Below are 21,135 nucleotides of genomic sequence, written 5' to 3'. Positions count from 1 at the left end.
ATCATAGTATAATTCATCCCTGCAGAAAAAAACAAAACCGTAAGAAGCATCACAGAATTTGTAATGGTTTTACTGGTTATAATGGGAATTGTATTAGTTTTAATGGAAACTGTAATGGTGCCTTGTTACAACCACTAAATCCTAGTGGAATATGTCCCAAAACACACTACAGGAAACCATTTTGAATGGTTTTAATGGTTAAAGTTTATGGTTTGTAATGCTTGCAATGGTGTTTATAGTAGAAACCATTACAATTTCTGTGATTGTTTCTATTGTTTTATTTTTTTTCAGCAGGGATGTTATTTTAAATAGGCATATCTTAAAATGACAATAGGTCAGCATTGTTTTATAATTGTTTAATGTCATGTGATCCCTACAATGTAAAACACGATTCATGCACATAAATTATTTAAAAATGTCATGAGTTACTAGAAAGCTAATTATGAAATCTATTGATATTCCAGTATAATTTTAATATCAGTTAGTTGAATAGAATTACCTAAATAGTTTTTTTAATTAGCAATTCTAACTTTAACTTAGTCATCCATAAAGACATCTTTTACTTTTTATTTTTACTTAAATATGACGTTTGGATATTTTCCAACACTGGACGTTATGACATTTAATATCAGACAACAATTCAGTCCAGTTTAGTCTCTTGTATCAACCACCTTTTTCAAGACACATGAAAGCACATATTTACATATTTTTAAAAAAGAGACCTTATCAGAGAATATGTTAGTATAGTATGTTATGGACCACAACTGTAACAGTGTAAGTGTTAGCGCCCCCTTGTGTTTTGAGGGTTTAATTTTTATTTATTTATTTATTTTTTTTAGTTAATTTTGATATGTACATTAAATGTTAAACCTGAATTGCAACTATGTACAATACCAGTGAAAAGTTGATTTTAATGTATTTTAAAGAAGTCTCTTTTGCTTACCAAGCCTGCATTTATTTAATCTAAAATTTAATTTAAAAGTACAGCAAAACAATAAAATTCTGAAATATTTTTAGTATTTAAAATAACTGATTTCCATTTGAATATATTTCAAAAATTAATTTTTTCCTGTGATTTCAAAGCTGCATTTTTAGCATTATTACTCCAGTCACACCATCCTTCAGAAACCATACTAATATTCTGATTTGCTCCTCAAAAACATTATTATTATTGTTAAAAACAGCTGAGTAGATTTTTTTCAGGTTTTTTTAAATAATAGAAAGGTCAGAAGAACAGCATTTATTTGAAACAGAAATCTTTTGTAACATTATACATGTCTTTATCATCACTTTTGATCAACTTAAAGCAACCTTGCTAAATAGAAGTATTAATTTCTATCATTTCCAAAAAATAACAAATAAAATAAAAATAAGACCAAGCTTTAAAATGGTAAAGTGTATAATGGTACAAAAGCTTCTTATTTCAGATCAATGCTGATCTTTGGACATTTCTACTCATCAGATAATCCTAAAAAATGTACTCTGTTTTAAATATTAATAATAATCGGATAATACATGTTTCTTGAACAGCAAATCAGCATATTACAATGATTTCTGAAGGATCATGTGACACTGAAGAATGCAGTAATGATGCTGAAAATTTGGTTTTGATCACAGGAGTAAATTACATTTTAAAATATATTCAGATACAGAGCAGTTATTTTAAACAGTAAAAATATTTCACAATATTACTGCTTTTGCTTAAATAAATGCAGGTTTGACGAGCAGAAGAGACTTCTTTAAAAAACATTAAAAATATTACTGTTCAAAAACTTTTGACTGGTAGAGTATGTGTTTCTTTATTTATGTATGTATTTATGTAGGCTATGTACAGTGTATTTATGTATGCATAATAAATCATTTGGACAAAATTAAAAGGAAAAACAGCCAAGAAGTGTCCATAGCAATTGCTTCAGTATTTTTTAGGCTAAGACAGTGTTCAGCTGTGAAGCAGCTCAAATATAAAATAGTTTTGATTTTCCTATCTACATATACATATATCTTCCACTGGCCTTTCAAAAGCTCCACACACTACTAATGTGTCTAATGTACAAGAAGAGAAGAAGACAGTAAGAACAAATGAGACCATACATTTAATTGACCTGACATGAGTTTAATCACTGTTGAGAGTGAAGAGTCCTTCTTCATCATTAGGCTGCTGATATAACAGGTGAATAAATCATGTTTCACATTGTCAAACGTCATAGTTCTCATAGTTCATCTAGAGTGGAATCAACAGGAGCTTGGCACATACAGAAATACATGAGTCAGAACAGAGTCAAATGACCTGTGCTGCATAACACACAGACCAACAGATGCACACATACGTCACAGTTCACACAGTCTTACTGTCGACTTTAAAGCATTAAGAATGTAACATTAGTTTGTGTGTGCGTGTGTGTGTGTGCACACATGATCATGTATAAGCATATATGCAGACAAGTGTGTGTGTGTGTGTGTGTAACTGGACAGAAGGGGACGGCTTCAGGTCAGTCCATTTAGATTTCTTTTTTAACATAAAGGTTCAAGTTCTTTAAACTTAATATCAAATAAAATATAATAATTTGAAAAAACAAAAAACAAAATTATCTACAAAAACATCATGTGCAACAATGTACATTTTGGTTCTAAGGCAATAATTGTTCCTCCACAACACTAGTGCCGTCAATGCTGTGAGAATTTGTCAATGTTCTGTGTTGATGAGCAACATTATTCTAGCATGGCACCAACGCATTCACTGAATGGCTGGAGCATTGCCTTATGGGACCTGTCGTTTCTTTTTTTTTTTTTGAGACACTGAATAGCACCGTAGGAATTCCCTTCAACAGCGGCTTTGTCTTTTTTTTTCCAAGCAGGGAAAACTTGTCATTGGGAATACAGCAACAGAGAACATTCCCTTGCTCTGTGAGTTTTTTTCATCTTCACTGGTACTGCTCACGGCTTCATTTCCATGATTGGAGAGCACACAGTTCCATACAGTCTTTCTGTGTTAAGTGCATATAAAGCGCACAGGGTTAAGGTGGTTGTAGTCAGTTGTCACAGCTGTAACAGACATCTTATGCAAGGCTTTTTGACATCATTTCCTGTTCACATCATGTTCATTGTTCACTTCTTCAGGAGGCGTTACTGGAAGAGTGAGTAAACCACTGGCTTCGTCAACAGACAATTAGAGAATATTCTATCAGCTTTCTCTCTCATACACACACACAAAAACAATTCAAAACAATTCAAACAATTTTACGTTTTCTGCAATTCTTAAGAAGGCCCAGATGGAATCTGCAGATGTTTTCACATTTAAAAAAAAATGTATGGAAATCTGCTAAATAAAGTGTTACCCTGGACCACAAAACCAGTCATAAGCATGGGTATATTTGTAGCAATAGCCAACAAATACACTGTATGTGTCAAAATTGTTGATTTTTCTTTAAAGATCAGTAAAGATCATGTTCCATGAAGATACTTTGTAAATTTCCTAACGTAAATATAGCAAAACTAATTTTTGATTAGTAATATGCATCGCCAAGAACTTCATTTGGACTTTAAATGCGATTTTCTTAATATTTTTTTTCCACCCTCAGACTTATTTATTCAGTTGATGTATAAATCCCAATTTCCAAAAACTGACCCTTATGACTGGTTTTGTAGTCCAAGATCACAAATTGTGTGGAACACTCTTATTGATGGCTGAAAGCATTATAAAATAATCCAAAGTGTGAATAAACAAGGCGAGAAACTTTGTATAGTAAATGTAACTGCAGTGCAGATTCCTTGTGGGCCTGCTCACGAATGAAGCACAAGACACTGGGTCTCATTCACCTATAATTGAATTGCTCTTAACTGAGTATTTTTAAATAAGGTTATTTGCATAAAACACAGCAAATCCATCTCCATGCACAGCCGAAAGATCCTAGAGCAATGGCACTCTCAAATCCAGTTCAAACACAATCGACACAGCTATACATACATGTATCTGTATTGTTATATAAAGAAACCCCTCAGCTTGAGCTATAATGCTGCTTTTCATGGTATATGATGAAAAATGTTTGAGACTTGTATGGCTTAATATAACATAAAGGTTGTCTCTTACTGAAATATGTTGTAGAAAACCCATGAAAGATTTGCATCTTTCAAAAATCCACATTGTTTTATACATATTTTGAACTATAGGGGGCGCCATTATTTTGATGGCGTGAAATGGTTGCACTGTGAGCTACCGCTGCTACTTTTTTTGGAAAATAAAATACTGAAAGAATGCCACATTGCACAGCTTTTGGTTGTAATTGTCAGTCAAAGGGCAACAAGAGAAATTATGTAAGGCTACATTTACATTAGTGCGATTTGCGTTTTAAAAACTAGCGATGGGCGATATGGGCTTAAAAATGTATCACAATAATTTCTAATATTTACTGCGATAGCGATATCAATGACGATAATTCAGGAAAATCCTGTTTCTTTAAAGAAAAGTATTATCTTTCCTATTTTTACCCAAAATAGGGTGTTGTGAGCATTACTGAGTACACTGTTTAATTCACTGGATTGTGAATTAAATTGTTTGTACTTTCTGTACTGGAAGCTCCTAAATTTGACAAATTCCTTGTGTTTGAAACACACTTGGCAATAAAGCTCTTTCTGATTCGGAAGTCACTCAGTTGTCGCTGTAGCTGAATAAAATGCAGATAGAGGAATTTTTACTGAGGAAACTTAAAGACAATAAACATACGATTGATACAATATATGGTTTTGTCTGTGTTCTTCAAGCAATCTTGGGTATTTTAATAAGGATCAAGTATATAATGCAATGCATAGCCTTTATAATACTATAGAATAGTACGATTTCTGCCTCATTCTGTGATATGACGCCACGTCTGATCGCAAAATTCGCGTCATTTCAAACACTTAACTATGTTATGAAGTTAATCTGGAGAAAAAGCATGTCAATAATGCTTTGTCAACACTTGCTACTAGTACAGTTAACATTATTCAAGGCTCATATCGATTTTTAACCAAACCAGTTCCAGATTGGAGCTCCTCATTTAGCGATATACTAGTTTCACGTCCGCCTTTAGCATGTCGCACTGTCACACACAGAAATATGCCAACAACTAGACTTTATCGTTATTATCATGGGAAGACTAATTCTTATTGTGGAGAAAATTTTTACTGGTATATCGCAAACGATAAGATATCGCCCATCCCTATTAAAAATGCATAACTTTTGGTACAGTTACGCCTGACGTTTACACTACTCTGATGTTTTCAACCCTTGAAAACGGAGACTTAAAAAAACACTACAGACCCTGTTTTGGTTTGAAAACTCAAGGGTTGTGTTTCAGTGTAAACGGACCAAAACGGAGACTTTTGAAAACGATGGAGTTGCTGCCCAAATTTGCATTGTATGTCTTTTACGAATAAACAATGACATGCTCATTATAAATGATCATGTGACAAATGTGTTTTCGGTTGTGTAGTGTGGACAGAGATCGTTTCTGGACTGCAGTGAAAATGCCAGTGTAGACAAAGATTGGGTAAAAACGCACTAGTGTAAACAGGGCCTAAATCTTCACTGCTTTCCTGTTGATAAGAAGAGGAGAAAAGAATGGGAAGATGCCTTTGGATGGGTAAAACTTACTAAAGACTTGTGTCTTTGTTCTCTCCACTTTAGCCCTGATGCCTTTGTGGATTTTAGCAGACCATAGCTACTGAAAGAGCTTACAAATGGCAGAGACAAGAAACGCTAGATGCCATCCTGGCAGGATGTAAACATGCCGACGCTTGTCATGACGCCGCAGCCACTGAAGGAGTTTCTCAGCATGGATTTCACTCAATATCCAGGGTGACTCCTCATGGTGAAAAATCAATGGTACGGCATTTGGTTCAAGCCTGCGTTTATATCCATTGCCACCTGTTTGCTCTTTCTGGTAGCTGTCATATCAGTATTGTATTTTCCGAGTTGTATTGTGGTAAATATAGCAACAGGCAGTACCAGTAGCTCAGCGAGTGCAACAATTTCACGTCATCGAAATAATGCCGCCCCCCCATAGTCCAAACATAAATCTTTCACAGGTTTTCTACTACATACTTTAGTAAGAGACATAATTTCTGTTATATTAAGCCATATAAGTCTTAATACCCAGGGTTTCCTTTAAGATTAAACATCTATGTATAACATTTCACCCTAACATGATTATAAGGCCACCCAGAGCATGTGGTTTTTATAGAATACATTTAGAGTGAAAGGTGAATCATGATTTGCTTGCGAAAATGGTTGCAGACGTCACGCACGCTTTGTGAATAAGACCCACTGCCTTAAAACAGCTTTGTAATTCTAACCACTTGCATCAAATTCTGTTCGTCACAGCGTAAACAATGGGCTACATGTATGTAAGGAAGCTTATTGTTAAATAGGGCTACATATTTACTTTCGCACTTCTGAGAATGGGTTTTGCCATAAAGCTAACAGAATAATTGTAAAATTACAACCACATCATTTTAAAAACATCTGAATGAGTTCAGGCTGGTATTTGAAGGCCTCTCTCTCTCAAACACACACATCCACATACACACATATTTTAGTTGAGGTACAGTGTGGTGTGGCATCAGCAGCTAAACTGTCCATGCTATCCAGAGCAATATGAGCACACACACAATAGCAGGTCCTTGTCTTATTGTCATCGTCTCTTAGTTTCAGTGTGCAACTCTATATATAACTGGCTTATCTGAATGGAGAGCCAACAAAAAGTTTTTGGGTATGAGTGTGTGTGTGTGTGTGTGTGTGTGTTTTTTTTTTTTTTTCCAGGGGTTGATTTACTACACCGGTCCAGTCAGAGAACGCAGGATACCACTCCAGTGGGCGGAGCTATCCCACACATAAGAGCAGCTGATTAGTGTTTAGGGTCAATATGACAGCACTTCCATAGTGGCTGAACATAAAGAGGCAAATGCAATGCAGGAAACACATCACGGCAGGGTTTCTGATTGACATGAATCAATCTCAATAGTTTTCAGGAGTCTGTTTCTCCTTGTTGAAACATTTCATCCCTGTATTTAGTCTCTCTGGAGTCTCTCGGGGGGAGATGTTACTTGCGTGTGTGTAGCGCCTCCTGAAACTTTGTGCTAGTGTAGCGGATATGGAAGCCTTTCTTACTGATTGTGTCATCGGAGTGGAAATGAATCAACACAGATTCGCCAGCAGAGTAAAGCTCCTCACGAGGCTAAACAGAGAGAGGGGGGTTAGTTGAAGAAATATAAGAAGCTTTATAATACAGTTAAGGTCAAAATTTTACATCCCTCTTTAAGAATCATTAAAAGTGTTAATTATTTGACCAAAATAAGAGGGATCATACAAAATGCATGTTGTTGTTTATTTAGTACTCACCTGAATAAGATATTTCACATTTATAAAAATCATCTGGTTCAAAAGTTTACATCCCCTTGATTCTTTATATTGTGTTCTTACCTGAATAATCCACAGCTGTGTTTTTTTGTTTAGCGATAGTTGTTTATGAGATCATGTTTGTCCTGAACGGTTAAACTGCCTGCTGTTCTTCAGAAAAATCCTTCAGGTCCCACAAATTCTTTGGTTTTCCAGCATTTTTGTGTATTTAAACCCTTTCCAACAATGACTGTATGATTTTAAGATCCATCTTTTCACACTAAAGACAACTGAGGGACTCATATGCAACTATTACAGAAGGTTCAAACGCTCACTGATACTCCAGAAGGAAACACGTTGCATTAAGAGCCGGGGGTGAAAACTTGTGAACCAAACTGAGATGTGTACATTTTTCTTGTTTTGCTTAAATATCATATTTTTCATTTAGTAGTCCCCTTTAGAAGCTACAGAAGATACTTACATGTTTCCCAGAAGACAAAATAAATTTACCCTGATCTTTAAATTCAAAAATTTTTCATCCCCCGGCTTTTAATGCATCATGTTTCTTCCTGGATCATCAGTGAGTGTTTAAACGTTCTGTAATAGTTACATATGAGTCCCTCAGTTGTCCTCAGTGTGAAAAAATGGATCTCAAAATCATACATCCATTGCTGGAAAGAATTCAAATACACAAAAATGCTGGAAAACCAAAGAATTTGTGGGACCTGATAGATTTTTCTGAGGAACAGCAAAGCAGTTTAACTGTTCAGGACAATCAAGGGACTCATGAACAACTATCACTAAACAAAAAAAAACACAGCTGTGGATCATTCAGGTAAGAACACAGAATTAAGAATCAAGGGGATGTAAACTTTTGAACGGAGTCATTTTTATAAATTCAACTGGACTATATGTAAACATCTTTTATGTAAAATATCTTATTCAGGTCAGTACTAAATAAACACTAACATGCATTTTGTATGATCCCTCTTATTTTGCTAAAATAATTAACATTTTGCAGATTCTGAAAGGGGGATGTAAACTTTTGACCCTAACTGACCTCAAAGAAAATCCTAAACTCATCATTATCACACATACCCCAGATCCACAAAAGCGTCCGAGTTTGTGCGCTCCGGTGTCATAGCCATCGTAAAGTTCGATGTAGTCGTACCCGCAGTCGGCCTCCTCCTCTACCTCAAAGGTGGTGAAGGTGAGCTCGATGCCGTAACCCGACTCTGCCGTTATGAGCCACTCGCAGTCGGTGTGGCCGGGGTAGTTATTATCCCCAAACTGAGCATGAGAATACAGGTTCTTCTGCCGCGCTTCTGCTTTCAGCCTACCACCACATTCTATACACAAAGACACACACATATACTGTTGATCACCCTACATCCGATTAGTAACAGTTCTGCTCAATTATGTTCATGTTACCATTTGTAATAACTGACAAATATGTCTCTTCTATTATAAGTTGACTGTAATAAGAAACAATAACGCAGGTGGGCGGACAAGTCAAATGAGAAGGCAACACTTCAGGGACTGTAGTCACCATGCAATGCAGTAATGATCCACTAGAGGGATCTGTTAAACTGTCAGCATGACATTAGAATTGCTTCTGCGAACACTTGAATCAGATCTTATCCAAGTGCTATACATGCAAAAAATAAAAATAATGACAAGGTAGTTACCGGTGGAATGAGTGGCCTGAAAGCCTTTCCTTTGCACTGAGGCGTCGGAGATGAAGCGCAGGTACATCTTGTTGCCTGTGGAAATGAGCGGTTCTGGAATCTTACTGCCACATAGACGGCTCAGGATAGGCGTTTTGTCCGAGTCGCCGTCAAAGGCCTCCAGGTGATCATATGCACATTCTTGGTGCTGCTCAATTTCAAACTCATTGAAAGACTAGAAATACAAAGACACAACAGAGGAAAAATCATTAGGAGGCAAGAATTTAGCAGCAGTCACTGACACATCAATTCTAGCCAAACAACAGTTTGACCTCCTGAGCTAAAAGCTGGACACATCTGACATTTTTAAGAAGCAGATAAACATATTTGGCTGCAACTGCGACAAGCCAGTTTTCATTGCAAATCTCAAGTTTCAGTTAAAAGAGACAACTAACTTTTTATAGAAGCCTTGTTTGTTTTTTGTATTCTAAATTGTTCATGCATATTAGCAGGACTAAATAAAAAACAGTTACGTTTGAATAAACTGAATAACTGTTAAAAATACAAAACAATACTAAAACATTATTGAAAAGATACACTACTTTTTGAAAGTTTGGGGTCATTCATTTAAAAAATAATACTTTTATTCTGCAGTGATGCAGAATTTGATTTGCATTGTTACAAAAAACAATCCTATTCATCAAAGAATTCTGAAAAATGCATCACTGTTTCCACCAAAAACATTAAGCAAATCAATGCAGCCTTTGTTAAGTAATTCTTTGAAGCACTTAACAAATTTGCCAAAATATTTACTAAACAAACATGCACGGGTCAAGATGTGTGAATGATGGGTGTTTCAATTCTGTAGAGCTTTCTGTGGGAATAGGTTCATTGTGGGGCTAAACCGAAAATCGCAGCTTAAGGGCGTTGCCAAGATGGCCACTGAGTGAACTGGCTTGCCCTAACAAAACTTCAAACTGGATTGTGTTGGAGCATCCGCAAATCCCTGAACCACTGCATGAGTTTGAATTACATGTTTTAAAGTTGTATCTTTAGTGTTTACAACATTATCATTATGTAAAAAGCCAGCTGTTACTGCTAAACAGACAGAGCAATAAAAAGAAAAGCATGGTGATAAAGTTACTCTACAAATGTACAGTATAATGAGAACTTCAAATGTTAATGCCAAAATGATATATTAAATCTAATGGACCCTAAAACAATCAATCCAAAAACACTTCAACCTCATCCAAACAAACAATAAAAACCTCCTTTTTGTGACTTCACTTGCTTTCTGAGAGATGAAGGCCATTTAGAATCACTTTAGATCTAAAACGACGTCTTAGAAGTCAGATCCAGAGAAAAGTGGGAGACACTGAGGTCAGCCTCTAAACCCCTGCCATAGCTTTCTGCTAAAATGTTTGTTAATACGTTCAAATCTGTGAACTGAATTTATTAGATATCTTGGGTTACTTGTATGTTGAGCATGTTTGAGAGGTTTTGATGCACGTGTAAATGTCTGCATGGTCACGTGTTTGTTCGTTTGAGAGGAGATTATATGTGTGTTCGTGTTTATGTGTGATTTAAGATTATTTGCTTTTGAACATGAGAGGAACACAATAGGATTACATGTGTGTGTGTGTGTGTGTGTGTGTGTGTGTGTGTCTGTCTCTGCTCGGGTCAGTGACCGTAGAGGTCTGTGTGCTTGTTTTGTGAGACGTTTGTACTGAGTGTAAAGGTTAAGGAGATGTTTGTGTTTAATGTAAATGTTGTGTAACACATGTAAATTTATAGCACCAAATTATATAAAGACTCACAATCTTGACCCGGTGGCCAGGGGTGGCGGTGATGTCCCACGTGCACTCCTTCCTGCTGGGGTATTTGTCAGGCCAGTTGGGACTGCTGATGGTTCCACTTGTGCTGTGAATCTTGTGCTCACACTCAGCTGATAAACAAGTATGGGGTGAAGAGGGTAAAGATCATTAGAAACAGCGATGCAGCATAATAATAACACGCAAGTAGAGTATAGAGTTTAGATAACAATGACCCAGAAGTGCATCCAGCAAAATCTTATCTGTTTTGGGGGAAAATCTTTAGAATTCTGTGGATTTTAATATAGTGTTGTGCAGTTTGAATGTTTATCATTCAATAACTGAATTGAACAAATTTCCATTTCCAGGGTTCTCAGAAGCAAAAGTCATCATAGTCAGGTAGACTACAACAAATATATATATATATATATATATATATATGTGTGTGTGTGTGTGTGTATATATATATATATATATATATATATATAATTCCTATTTGCTCCAATACCAAATTAAAAAATCTTAAAGGGTCAATTAGTTTTCAGAAATTTCATGCCAAGGTAATATAACACAAGTATAGTGCTATAAAACTATAACACTAAAAAGATTCAGAAAAGATTTAGATTATGCTGTTATCATCACCACATCACGTCATTACATTGTTTTCACACGTGAAAAAAGTCCACTGTGAGTCAAAACACTGTTATGTCACAGACACATTTGTCTAAATGAAGACTAGCAACTAATACTTTGAACTTTGCCTTGGTTGTGAAGTGTGCACATCACAGAAACATCATTAGAAAATGCTTAACCTTTAGTATGTTTACCTGGGCGCATGGGTTTACCTGAGACTCACCTTTCCGGTAAGCTAGGGTAGATCTCTTTTACAAGAAACTAGCCTTCTTTAACCTACCCTCACTCATTCTACTACAAAATTTTTGGCAAAATGTGTCTGCATGAGTATGTGCACAATGACAAGTGATTACAGCGAGATCCACACTGTCAGTAAACCTGCTGTGACCCCAAGAAACCAGGTCAGACAAACATTTTTACCAAAAGAGTACAGTATACATGTTTGTTAGAATGGGTGCGCACCTCTCTTGCTAATTGTTATCTAACATTTATGACTAATAATAATCTGACCTGCTGTTGCTTTCTCTGTGTCCACATACAGATTGGACCAAAGTCTGAGAACACTAGTGAAACTGTTTGTATTTTGCACTACACATTGTATACACTACCAGTTTTTGAACAGTATGATTTTTCTCTTCTGCTCACCAAGCCTATATTTATTTGATCAAAATACAGCAAAAGCAGTAAAATTTTGAAATATTTTTACTATTTAAAATAACTGCTTTCTGTTTGAATATATTTTAACATGTAATTTATTCCTGTGATCAAAGCTATATTTTCAGCATGATTACTCCTGTCTTCAGTGTCACATGATCCTTCAGAAATCATTATAATATGCTGATTTGCTGTTCAAGAAACATCATCATTATTATTATTATCAGCATTTATCTGAAAAAAAAGTGTGTAACATTATACACTATATGTTATACATATACTATATAATACATTCAAAAGCTTGGAGTCATTTTATGGTACAAAAGAAATTATAAAGATTTTTTTTATTTATCAAGGATGCTTTAAATTGATCAAAAGTGATGCTAAAGACATTTATAATGTTATAATGTATATTTATAACGTTAAAGATTTCTATTTCAGATAAATGCTGTTGTTGTGAACTTTCTATTCATCAAAGAAATTTTGAAAAAAAATCTACTCAAGTCAGAATATTAGAGTGATTTCTGAAGGATCATGTGACTGGAGTAATGATGCTAAAAATTCAGCTTTAAAATCACAAGAATAAATTACATTTTGAAATATAATCAAATAGAAAACAGTTATTTGAAATCATTAAAATATTTCAAAATGTTACTTTAGATCAAAAGAGACTGGTGGTGTTCACTGTGAAAAGTTGAACTGATTAATGTACATGACTTTGAGTTTCTCTGTCACAATTTTGTCTTTAAGCCTTTTTTTTTTGTTTGTCTCTCATATTAATTTAATTTATGCAATTTTAATTTCTTTTCAATCAATTTATTCTTTATTTTTGAGTAGTTGTTATTGTACAGCTTTTTAATAAACCTTTTTATTATTTTATTACTTTTTTATTTTTATGTAAATCACTTTGAATTAAATGTGCACTTTAAATAAACTTTCACTGCCTTACGTTTTACTGACAATTCCACTCAAAATATATGAGAAATATATGAACTGAAGTTTGTGTATAACCTGATTTTCATCTTATCCAGCATGACTTGAGAATGTTCCAAGATCATGTGCTTTAAAGGAAGCTTCTGACCTTTTGTACAAGAGTACACATGATCAATGACACAAATTGCTTATTTGATTAGTGACCTAGATGTTCAGAACTCTAATTGTTTTTCTTGACTTTATATAAAATAAATAATCATTAAATTTATTTTAGTTTATTTCATGAATTTCTAAAACTTCTTGTTTCCAGATTTAAAGGTGGTATCAGACTTTTGGACCCCACTGTATCATGTACAGTATTGCCTCTATCACACTACACACACACACACACACTAAGTCTGGTTAAGCCTCTATTCTTCCCTCTCAAAATCAGGTCAGTGTGCATTAGTGAACAAAGGTATTTCAGTGTTCTGCCTCTGGTGTTCACACTCACACATGCACACACATACACACATGCTTCTCAAACACTGTGGCTGCTTCAAATGCTGTTGGTGTGCACATGTTTGAATGTGAATACTTAGGGTGACTTGAAAGGAGTTTTGTGTGTGTTTCTAGGTCATACTCTATATCCTCTAAGTGTGTTATATCAGCCCATAGGCTATCTGTGTTGCTCTTCTCCTCTCTGGTTTCACTGGACAAAACAAAATCATTCATTTTACAGTACCATCATTAAAGGTGCAATATCCCTCTTCACTCTTGTGTAAATACACTAGTAATACTTGTACATGCAACTAGTAAAGCTGGTCTAGTGCTGCTACTGAGAGACTTGTAAGAAATACACATCTTACACACATGCATAAAGGAAAATGAAAACAGAAGCAGGATTAAGACTTTGAAGCTTTGTGAAACTCCAGATGTTTAAAATCAGAGTCAACTCTGCTAGCCTTGAAGAGACAGTAAAGACTGAGTGAGTAAGTATGTTGTGTCAGTGTGTGTGTGTATTCCAGGATGCCGCTGGTTTAACTTCTTGACCCTGACTCTAGAGCTTAAAGGGTAATATCCCTATCCTCCTCTCCTCAGGTTTAGCTGTTTTTCTTTTCAAAGAGAAACACACACACTGCTTTAAAGTTTCCAAAGCCCACAAAAATGTTAAAAGGCCTGCAGGGCAGAGCTGCTCTGGAGGTTGACAGTGCTTGTGTGAAAGGCAAGGTTTAGTGGGAGACACTGTTTGACTCTAACAGACCATCTAAATGCTTCAGCATGTGCAGAGATCTGGAGGACAACTGTTTTAGCGTTTACTTTAACGCTTTAAGTTTGGTCACCTCATTCATTGTATTTATAATGGAGCTGTCAACAGCACAAACAGAGTTCTATTGCAAAATTATTAGATTAAATGTTTTTTTTTTAAAGTTTGTCTGTCTTAAATGTATCTGCCCTCACTCTGACTGTATAAACAGGGTTGTTTTTTGGGTTCTATGCCTTTAAGACCCCTGTGTAAACTGCCTCTTCGGATGAGAAATTATCAACTATGCTTTGTTGTGCACTGTAGGTTTGTTCCAGTGCAACTCCCCCATTCTTCATAACAAAATTTCTTCAAAGCATGCATTATATTGTGACAGGTTCACACAATAATCCCATTTGAGATGTTAAGATCAGATTGAAATCTTAGTCAAATCTTAATTGACAAAATGAGAAAAACCTGCCAGAAGACCAGTACAAAAATGATATTGCTCTGCATCTTAAATACGGAGAAGGTTGCATGGTTTTTTGCTGTTTGTGGGTTTTTACTTGTCCTCAGCAGAATGTAGTATGAATCAACATGCTTACACACGCTAGAAGCGCCACTGCTAGATGACTACCCTCACTTATCTATTTTTAGCCACTATTATTCTTTTGCGAGTACCTGTACATACCTTCTTTGCAGTCGTGTTTGTTCTCATGCAGAATAAAGCCGTTGCGGCACTGGCACACATAGCTGCCAATAGTGTTGATACACTCATGCTGGCATCCACCGTTATCCTTTGAACATTCATCTTTATCTGTAACAAAAGAAGAAGAGGGCGATAAATTGTTAGCTCATCTGAAGCAGAAGGACAACATGAGATTCAACCAAATCCTTTGATTGAGATATGAAAGCAATATGACAATGTGCTCTTCAGTGCAATGATAAATTCTGAAATCTGGAGTCTGATTTTGTTATTCATTTTTCTAAGAACAATTACAGTGAGCGACTGAGGTTAAATGCCTGTAACAGTTCATTAGCCAAAAGAGAAGGAGGAAAATCTTAAGAAGAACAGTGAGAAAAGACGAAAGAATATCACTTTTATCTGTGATATTTCACCACAAAAACCTGCACCTTCTTCGGTAACCAGGCACAATCCATTTAACCACATGGTGCATGAACTAAAATGCTAAATGTAAATAAAGCCATTGCCATTTTTGTAGCACAACCACACCTTCATTTTATGTAAATTAGGCTCATTATAGAAGCATTTATTTTAGATGTACTATTATCTGCAGTTAATTTGGCACAAAAACAATATCACTGGACATGACTGCCCGATTTTCCCGTTTTAAAACAAGAAAGGCAGGAGAGAATCATACTGTATGTGCTAAGCGATTAAGAAAAAGTGATAGAATATTTAGTCTGTGTGTCTGATAAGTGCAAACTAAACGTGTCACTTAATAGTTGCAAGCTCAGAAACAGTCAATGATTCCTTATGTTGTTTTTCTCCCATTGCGCATCTCTTCGCCCCCAGTGTCCCATGAGTCAGAAGCTTCATGAAAGCTGTTATTTCCCTGGAAGTCTCAGGTTTAGCTAATTATCACACTTCAACCACTGCTCAAAACCACCAGCATATTCATCATACAAACCCAACGAATGACAGATGGAGAGAGAGCAAAAGAGACCCAAGTCTTTGTGGGTTACCACACATTTTTCATAATTAATGCTGTTTTCAAAGCATGTATTATGGCTCTAACCATTTCCTGCTGTTAGTGTGCACATGACACAGTGAATAGCACCCTTTTTGTACAAAAGATCTTTTTTTTTCTTAAAAATGAATGCTTGATCATAAAATGCCACAGTATGCTTCTTAAAAATCAACCCTACTCCAAAGAAATGAACTTTTAAGGTCCGCCGTATAAGAATCTTGCTTCTTCCACATATGCAAGAAATGAATCAGCTCTTTCACTGTTTCCAGTTCAGCGCTCTCATTCGGCTCAGTACACACTCATACAGATTAGGAGTGTGTGGGAGAGCTCTGGGGACCTCCCTAAGTCTGCCGGCACTGGGCCAGCAAAAATCCAACCTCAGGGACTTCCAGACAATGAGACTGACGCTAATATAACTCACTGAGAGTTGAGCTTATTCTCTGTCTCACCCAGATACAGTGAGACTCATTCACCATGTGTGTGCGCCAAACATTCATTTGTGCAGGACAAATATATCCAGAAGATCCAAATACAAACAGATGAATCATAAAATAGCAGATACTGTTTGTGTTTTAGCTTAATATAATAAGCATAATAAGTTTTGTGATTTTTTAAACATGAATAATCTGTCTCTTATGAATTCAGATTTATGGTTATTAGATTAATTGATGGTAAAATCACTTATAGCACCTTAATACGTGTAGAATGTAATAGAATGTAATATTACCCTGTTTAAAAAAGCATATTCTGGTTAGGTATGTTTTGAAGCATGGTAACTGGTTTGAGATAGTTTAAACTGGTCCTTAGTTGGTCATTAACTGGTTTAAGATAGTCCTGAGCTGGTTATAAACTGATCCTGAGCTCAGGACAAGCTGGTCCTTAGCCTTGAGCTGGTTTAAACTGAGCCTTAGTTGGTCACATGCTGGTTTAAGATAGTCCTGATCTGATTATAAGATAATCCTGAGCTCAGGACCAGCTGGTCGTTAGTTAGTCATGAGCTTGTTTAAACTTGTCTTTAGTTGGTCATAAGCTGGTTATAAGCTAGTCCTGAGCTCAGGACCAGTTGGCCCTTAGTAAGTCATGAGCTGGTTAAACTGGTCCTTAGTTGGTCATAAGCTGATTTAAGAAATTCCTGAGCTGGTTACAAGCTAAACCTGAGCTCAGGACCAGCTGGTCCTAAGTTAGTCTTGAGTTGGTTTAAACTGGGCCTTACTTGGTCATAAGCTGGTTTAAGATAGTCTTGAGATGGTCCTTAGTTAGTCATGAACTTGTTTAAACTGGTCCTTTGTTGGTCAAAACTGGTTATAAGCTAGACCTGAGCTCAGTCCCAGCTGGTCCTTAGTAAGTCATGAGCTAGTTAAACTGGTCCATAGTTGGTCATAAGCTGGTTTAAGATATTCCTAAAATGGTTACAAGCTAAACCTGAGCTCAGGACCGGCTGGTCCTTAGGTACTCTTGAGCTGGTTTAAACTGAGCCTTAGTTGGTCATAAGCTGGTTTAAGATAGTCCTGGTTATAAGCTGATCCTGAGCTCAGGACCGGCTGGTCCCTAGTTAGTCATGAGATGGTTTAAACTGGTCCTTAGTTGGTAATATACTGGTTTAAGATAGTCCTGAGCTGGTTATAAGCTGATCTTGAGCTTAGTTTGTCATGAGCTGATTTAAACTGGTCCTTCAGATAGTCCTAAGCTGGTCCTTAAGATAGTCCTGAGTTGGACCATCTTAAACCAACTCATGGCCAACTAAGGACCATCTTAAGCCATCTTAAACCAGCTACCATGCTTCAAAACATACCTAACCAGCAAATGCTGTTTTTTCAACAGGGTAATCATAATATAATTTAAAATAATAAATAAAATATGAATTTTTAATCTTAATGTTGCTATCCCCTTGTCAAAGAGATTAACTAGTTTTAATCACAATTTTGTTGTTTATTTGGTTTATCTTCAGGAATCAGAAAATCTCTTTTTTTTTCTTTGTACCTTTGCCAACCAATTTGAGTCTTCTTGTATATTCTGGATCTCATGGGTGTAGTATGAAATAATAATAAAAACAGGGATTCACTGCATGGGGGATGAATCGTTCACAACTGATGTGCTTGTTTCATGAAACTGACTGGGCTATCTACTTCTGATTTATTATCAGCAGATATTAAAAACATATTTATACCCAAACTAATACTTCTATTGTAGTCTACAATGCATACGAGTATTATAATACTGTCACATGAATCTTCAACATATATTGCTTCTTTCATTTATTGCTAGTTTGTGAGCTCTTCAGTACAATAAAAATGGCTGCAAATAATATTTAACCATTTGCAAGAAAGTTACACAATCTTATTATCATGCAAGTTCAACAAATGCTGCTGACCCAAAAGGACGGGACATTTGTTGCCATAGAGACAGAGCCCAGTTTCCAAGAAGATGAATGGATTCTTAAAGGCACCTCAGATGTGAGGGCAAATCCATTCCCAAAAATCAATCAGGGGAGAGAAGGCTGTACCTGAAACACGCCTTGACATGACCTGCTGGCCAATCAAATCTGGCACATCATTATCAACGTCCTGGCAGGACAAATATATAAAGAGGCGCTCTTTGCAGCGAGCTGGCCTGTCTGTGGAAGAGAATGCCCTCATTCACACACATTTAAAGTTTCAGTGCACTTTTCATTTACAAATTACATCGTCAATGCACATTAACGTGCCTGAGTTTACAATCACACATCCAAATAGATTAAAACCATAACTGTGCTTAAGTCCAGAATCTAGTGTTTGGATTCCAACAAGGAACGTTTATAACCAAACCCACAAAAATTCTCACAATACAGTCGCGTGAGAGAGAGAGGGAGGCTTTTTACCTCGGCAAAGCTTTCGAAATTTACATTATGAAGTTCATGTATACAAGCGAGCTTGGGTGGAGGTGTCAAAACATAGCTAAAGACCTCCAAATCTCCATTTCAAATGAAAAGCGCTGACACGGTGGTCTTACCGGAGAAGAAATGAGCTTTGAAGCCTTTTTTGGAGACCGTGTTGTCGGATTTGAACTCGATTCGCATGTTGTTGTACTGGGAGGTGATGACCTCGGGAACCTCCGTACCGCAGTATTTCCCATGAAGCTTTGAGTCTGATGACAAGCCGCTCCGCACTTCAACATAGTCATACTTGCACACCTGCACAAATAAAATACACAAATAATACACTGATAAACATCCAGCTTTCTGTCTGTCGGTTTGTGTATCTACCTATACAAACAAAAGCACACTCTCCAACACTGGCACATACTGTACATGCACACACACAGTTAGAGAGTCTCACCTCATTTCCCTCTAGTTCAAAGGTTTCAAACTGCATGGATATGCGGTACTGAGTGGGAGCCACCACTTGCCACACACAGTTCTTATTAGGAGGATATTCCTTAGGCCAGCCTGGGGTTGTAATTGTGCCATTCAACTTAGTCAGCAAACCACCACATGCAGCTGAAAGAGAAAACGAGTAAGAACCAGTGTTATTTTAATATCACTAAGATGCTATGATAGTTTTTATTTAATAGTTTGAATTAGATTTATTTTTATATGTTCTGTTTTCATTTTAATTTTTGTTAAGTTTTAGTAAATTTATGTGTTTTTGTCATTTTGTTAGATTTTTTAATGCTGGGCAACGATTAATCGCATCCAAAATAAAAGTTTTTGTGTATAAAATATATGTGTGTGTATGTGTATATTTATTATCTATATATAAATATATACATATGCAATATTTATAATATATATATATTTATAATATAATATTATATTTATAATATAATATATATATAAATATACTTAAATATAATATATATTTAAGAAAAATGTTATGTTTATATATTAAATATATTTATATATACTATAAATTATATGAATATAATTATGTATGTAAATACCTATAATATACACAGTACACACACATATATTATGTACACAAAAACTTTTATTTTATTTAGCACTACTTTTTTAATTAGTGTTGGTTATGTATCTATATAGTGTTTAATAATTTTTAATTCAGTGTAAACTAATTTGATGCAAATGTTGATACAACCCTTGTTAGAACAAAGCTTTAAAAACACAGCAGCGAAAAATTCTGTCTTCAATACTCTGGTAGTATACAGACTAATAAGCTTTGAATTAAACAGCAACTTTAGCACACGTCTTTGATGGTTTTTGTGTTATTTTTGCCTAACCACAACACATTGTACTTTATTAATGACAGAAATCATATGGTTTCGGAGAAGCGAGTGTGGTCTAAGTGCTGTTTGTTCCTGTTGTTTTCCTGTTGACTGCTGATGTTTTCCTGAAGCATTCAGTTTGGCTTGAGTATCCGCTGAGCATGTTTGAGTCAGGCAGACGGATGCACCTGTGTGCAGTGCATTCACACACAAACATTCTCTTACCTTCACAGCTCTTCTTGTCTGGGGCCAGTTCGTATCCAGGATCACAGGCGCATTTGAAGCTTCCTAATGTGTTAACACATCTCTGTTCACAGCCTCCATTATCTGGCTTCAGACACTCGTCTTCCTCTGTTTTAATAAGACAGACATTAGTTGAATGGACAAGGGCCAACTCATCACCATTTGATCAGCAATATTTTGCTACATGTGTGCGTACCTTTGAAGAAGTTTGCAGCAAAGCCTGCTTTATTCACCGTCCCATCAGAGACAAATTTCATCCAGAGGGTGTTGGAGGTGGAACGGATGTCTTCAGGTTTATCATAGCCGCAGAATCGACCAATCAGAGGGCTGTTCTCAGACAGTCCATCTCTGACTTCTAGGTAGTCATATGCACAGCTGTCATGCCTCTCGATCTGCACAAACACAGGCACAATACAGTATGTGTTAATGGCATCAGCATGTCTATAGCACCTTAGGTGTTAGTGCCTAGGAAACAATCCAATAAAAACAGGATCTCAGGCGTCTCTGTGTATGTTATATGCTAGGCTCTTAGGTCTGGTACATGTCCTGCTCTTTACTGACTGTATGCGTGCAAAAGAAAGTGTGAATGTGTGTATGCAAAGGCAGAGAGTGTGTTTTCATTCCCTCTGAACAATTCAACACCTTTGACCTACTGACACACACAATGGTCTGCACACATACTTACGGT

General features: G+C 36.0%; 1 protein-coding gene across 1 annotated transcript in view; it reads right to left on the bottom strand.

Moving 5' to 3' along the window:
• Nucleotides 1–2,767: 2,767 nt before the first annotated feature.
• tll1 (tolloid-like 1) overlaps nt 2,768–21,135 on the bottom strand; it is a 47,191-nt gene continuing 28,823 nt past the window's right edge. The window contains exons 14-22 of the mRNA XM_051114810.1: nt 20,644–20,839; nt 20,430–20,555; nt 19,319–19,479; nt 18,993–19,173; nt 14,984–15,109; nt 10,857–10,984; nt 9,061–9,274; nt 8,471–8,721; nt 2,768–7,211 (exon numbers count right to left, since the gene is read on the bottom strand). Coding sequence (XP_050970767.1) covers nt 7,077–7,211; nt 8,471–8,721; nt 9,061–9,274; nt 10,857–10,984; nt 14,984–15,109; nt 18,993–19,173; nt 19,319–19,479; nt 20,430–20,555; nt 20,644–20,839 — 1,518 coding nt within the window. The 3' untranslated portion in view covers nt 2,768–7,076. The remainder of the gene's footprint in view (nt 7,212–8,470; nt 8,722–9,060; nt 9,275–10,856; nt 10,985–14,983; nt 15,110–18,992; nt 19,174–19,318; nt 19,480–20,429; nt 20,556–20,643; nt 20,840–21,135) is intronic.

This window comes from Labeo rohita, chromosome 1, assembly GCF_022985175.1.
Source record: "Labeo rohita strain BAU-BD-2019 chromosome 1, IGBB_LRoh.1.0, whole genome shotgun sequence".
Classification (NCBI taxonomy): domain Eukaryota; kingdom Metazoa; phylum Chordata; class Actinopteri; order Cypriniformes; family Cyprinidae; genus Labeo; species Labeo rohita.
The sequence above is the reverse complement of the archived record's forward strand: the minus strand, read 5'-3'. Positions and strand labels throughout refer to the sequence as shown.